The sequence below is a fragment of the Poecilia formosa genome, unplaced genomic scaffold (genome assembly GCF_000485575.1).
Source record: "Poecilia formosa unplaced genomic scaffold, Poecilia_formosa-5.1.2 Scaffold20, whole genome shotgun sequence".
Classification (NCBI taxonomy): Eukaryota; Metazoa; Chordata; class Actinopteri; order Cyprinodontiformes; family Poeciliidae; genus Poecilia; species Poecilia formosa.
In genome coordinates, this window is record NW_006799959.1 from 2,960,930 (window position 1) to 2,965,256 (window position 4,327).

General features: G+C 43.7%; 1 protein-coding gene across 1 annotated transcript; it reads left to right on the forward strand.

Moving 5' to 3' along the window:
* Positions 1–392: 392 nt before the first annotated feature.
* On the forward strand, positions 393–3,801 carry xbp1 (X-box binding protein 1). The gene is given in 6 exon segments (XM_007547455.2): positions 393–768; positions 1,173–1,269; positions 1,509–1,625; positions 1,723–1,779; positions 1,782–1,889; positions 2,830–3,801. Coding segments are annotated over 6 exon segments (1,185 nt in total). The 5' UTR covers positions 393–535; the 3' UTR covers positions 3,403–3,801.
* Positions 3,802–4,327: the final 526 nt, after the last annotated feature.

Consider the following 4,327-nt stretch of genomic DNA (forward strand, 5'->3'; position numbering starts at 1 on the left):
AAACGAAAAGAATGAGGAAGTTATTCTGTACCAGACGAGAAACATTTGCTAAAGATCACGTAATGAGATTAAAGTAGGTGAATGTTTCTTTCTGGAAGGAAACGCTTCCTGTTTTCACAAGAAAAAAAAACAGTTGCGAGTACCAGACAATAATAAAGACTCGGTGGGAGTCTTGTTATTATTTTTAAGTCTCAAATTTGTGACGTGATATTGGTACTACACTAAAAATAAAGATAAAAAACCAAGATGACAAGTTGGCATGGTCGATGTGGAACTTCAGTTGAAAACTTACATCAGCTCCTCCACCAATCATAGCTCACAAACTGATTACGTCAGTACCTCTGCGAGCCAATGAGGTGTCTACACGATAGTAGAAAAGATCGGCGTTGCATCCCACTTCAGTAACACAGTTGCGAAGAGTCAGGCAACGGGTCGGCAGGGAAACCCGAATGTTTCTTCTGAATCCAGAACGGATACCCCGTGATTCGTTTTTTTTTTTTAAATACATACAGCCCCCAAAAGAAATAATCTAAACATGGTGGTGGTAACAGCAGGAGCTGGAAGCCACAAAGTGCTCCTGATATCCGGGAAGCAGTCCGGCTCATCAAGCGGCTCACAGACGGCCTACAGCCGGCAGATATCTCTGGTTTTACCGTCAGCGGCCAGCCAGGTGTCGTCGGACTCGGACTCCAACACGTCAGTGGGGCCGCCGGTGCGGAAAAGGCAGAGGCTCACTCATTTGAGTCCCGAAGAAAAAGCGCTTCGCAGGTTAGTTTACGTAATAAAACAGTCATTTCTAAATATATCTCGGTCTAAACGCTTTAGCCGAGGCTAAATGAACCCATTGTTCCGGGCATTTAAACGGAGACACGCCCTAAGATTTACTTGATATTTGCTAAATACCATTTAGCACAAAATGGCTAAATATGCTGCTCGTTGTTGTGTATCTTGGGAGTTTAATTTGCGTTTTTGGTGTAGTTAACTGTTGTTCCGTACTTTGCTCGTGCTCATAAAACTGTTATCTTGGTGATTCAGCTGATCCCGGATCTGCTGCTGCTCTGGTTCCTCATTGCCTGCGTGGCAGCAGCATGATCGGAATCCGACTGAGTCAGCGTCATGGAAACGGTTAATTCCTCTTTTCCTCACCCCTTATGCCCTTTTTCCCCCCTCAGGAAACTCAAGAACAGAGTGGCAGCTCAGACAGCAAGAGACAGGAAAAAGGCCAAAATGGGGGAACTGGAACAACAAGTTGTAGAATTGGAACTGGAGGTAATTTTCATGTTTAACACCCAATATTAAGCATTTAATGCTTCATTATTAGTTCAGTCACATCACTTTTTTGTTAGATGAAATTCTTTTCTTTTTTTTTTTCTCTCCCAACATGTAGAAGTGGGGAAGCTTTTCTGTTTCATTTCTATATTTTGCTTTCTCACCCAGGAAAGTTCATGCTTCACTTCTCTATAAACCGTTCAAAGTTTCATGTGCAACCATCTGCTCTTTTCGCACAGAACCAGAAACTTCACATCGAAAACAGAATGCTCAGAGAAAAAACGAGCGGTCTCCTGACAGAAAATGAGGAATTGAGACAGAGGCTTGGGTTGGACACCCTGGAATCAAAAACAAAGGTAGGGATGATAAGGAAGAACTGATTATTTAAGATGGGTTGAACTGTAACCGTTATTAGACTTAATTGATTGATTTATTTATTTTTTCTCTCTTAAGGTTCAGACTCTGTTATCCACCGGGAACGACGCAGGTTTGGGAGTCGGGTCTTCTGAGTCCGCAGCACTCAGGCTACGTGTGCCTCCGCAGCAGGTGCAGGCCCAGCAGTCCCTAAATCTGAAGACTTCTCAATGGATACAGATTGTCTTGACTCTACAGACAATGAGGTGAGACTTGGTCAACATTTTTGCTTTAAGGAGGTGGTGATGTTTTCACACCCGGTAGACTTGGTTCACTTGGGAACCAAAGTTGCAACGTCTTCAGTAGGTGCAGTTTTTTCAAATATCAAACCAATTGAAAAACTTGCTCCATTCCACACCCTTGCCTGTGGAGTCATTTCCTCCCCTGGAGGAAATTGACATGTAGACCTCTGAAGATGATGGGTGCAACTTTCTGCTTGGCATAATGTAAACGAATTGTCAGATTTTGGCGGTTGTAGGATTTGTCCTTTGTAAAAGACCCAGAGTCATTTCTCCTGCTAGTCCTACACTATTGGGTTTGTTTTGCTTCTATATAGTTGTATACAACTTCCTGGTTCACTTCCTGGTTTTGGAACAGTCTCCAGTCTGCATGCATTCGAACCTAGCCAGAGTTCACTTCAACTGAACTGAAACTTCAGTTTTTAGGCAAACAAGATTTCACTTTTTTGGCCAGACTCTGTTTGCGTCTGTATTCACATTGCTCAAACAAACCAAACTTTATAGGCTGATGACCTAGAATTCAATTGAAATGGCCTAAACAGGAACTGTGTGCATGAACCATAATCTTTTAAACACTACAAATGTTTTCAGCAGTAGATGGCTCTTCAGTTTGAATCTTGGCTAGTTGGTCCTGGAGGCTAAAGCAAAAGGCTATCCCTAAAGGCTACCCTTTAGCCTTTCTGGGGCTAGACTTTTTCAGACGGTTGTCTTGGCACCTCTCTGTCTAGCTTTCTGCTCCAGACTTTGGGAGATTATGCCAGATTCATGCTAAAACAGTTGCTTAATGTGCAAGACTACTTGGAATCTTTTGACAGAACTTTACTTCAGCAATGACGCCACTTCTTTGTTTTTAAATCCTGGGTGATGGGCCACCAGACTAATCCCCTTCCTGCCTTCCCTTCAACAGTCTGATCTGCTGCTGGGCATTCTGGACATCCTTGACCCAGAGCTGTTCCTCAAGTCTTGCGAGCAGGAGTGCCCGGAGCCGCAGGTTCTGCTGGTTGGAGGGGAGCACCCAGTACCTGCCGCCCCACCTGCGCCTCTGGGGGCCCCATCAGTTAAGCTGGAGACCCTTAATGAACTGATCCACTTTGACCACATCTACACCAAGCCAGTGGAGGAGGTGAGCAGCGAGCAATGCAGCGACTTGGAGAGCGGCAGCAATGAGAGCGACGAGGCCTCCTTCACAGACGCCGTGGTCGTCGTCGGGGAGGAGACGGTCGACGTCAAAGACGAGCCGGAGGAAGTGGTCATCCCCACCTGTAACACTGTTAGTCAGGTGGATGGCCCCTTCCCCGGCACCTCCTCCCCTGCCCTCGGCACCCTGGAGAAGGAAGCCTGCCTTGCGGACACCTACAGCGACTCTGGATACGAAAGGTCCCCGTCCCCGTTCAGCGACATGTCCTCCCCGCTCTGTTCCCACAGCTCCTGGGACGACATGTTTGCCAGTGAACTCTTTCCCCAACTGATCAGTGTCTGAATTAAACTCTGCCCAACAAGTCTAATATGTTGACATATTGTAAATACACAAGCTAATGTGTAGCGTTAAATTTTCAGTGCTCCTCTGAGCTAGCTAAATGGAAGTCCATCATCTTGCAGCAGGTCTGTACCACTACCAAGACGTGTGGTAGAGATCACAACAGTTTCGATATTCAGAGGATTTAAGATTCCCAATGAATCTTTCACTCATTCAACATGAAATCTGGGTGGATCCAGTATTTGTAAATTTGTTTTGGGGGGCAAATGGGGACCCATTAGTTAATATTACACTTATTTATTTGTGTATTTTGCCAGAGTCTAATGTCCACATGTCTTGTCTTCACATTTTTGCTCGCTCTCCTTGTAATCTAATTTCGATATTAAATAATCTTGCATTGCATTTTGTCTTCTATTTTTCTTTCAAATGTGTCTGCTGCTTATCTTTAACATAGTTCTTGGACTTTCTTTGCTTCAGAACACTCAGTTCTGTGCTCAAATCAATTTTAATGTCTAGGGAGTAAGTCTTTACACTGAGTATGCTGCGTTATGCATCTACTCAGCCACCATGTATTTTGAATCTTTTTTTTGGTAACAAGCCAGGCAGCTAACTGGAAATGTTGTAAAACCATAAAATTTTAAATGTTTTCCCTTCAGTCACAATGTCTAGATTGAATAATTTTTTTAAATCAAATTCTGAGATGGAGATTAAAGTCTCTCCTGCCTTCTGGTCTGCAGGAAGGCCTCTAAAGTCCAATATATCACCACATGCAAAAGGGCTTAAATGGGTTTTGTTGCCAATAAGATGTATAAATAGTAAATATCTAAGGATACAAAGCTTGGACAAGTCTGTTAAAAATGTGCTACAAAAATTTAACTAAAAGTTGGAATACTGGAGATTGTGCCTAATTTTAACAAACAGCTCCCAG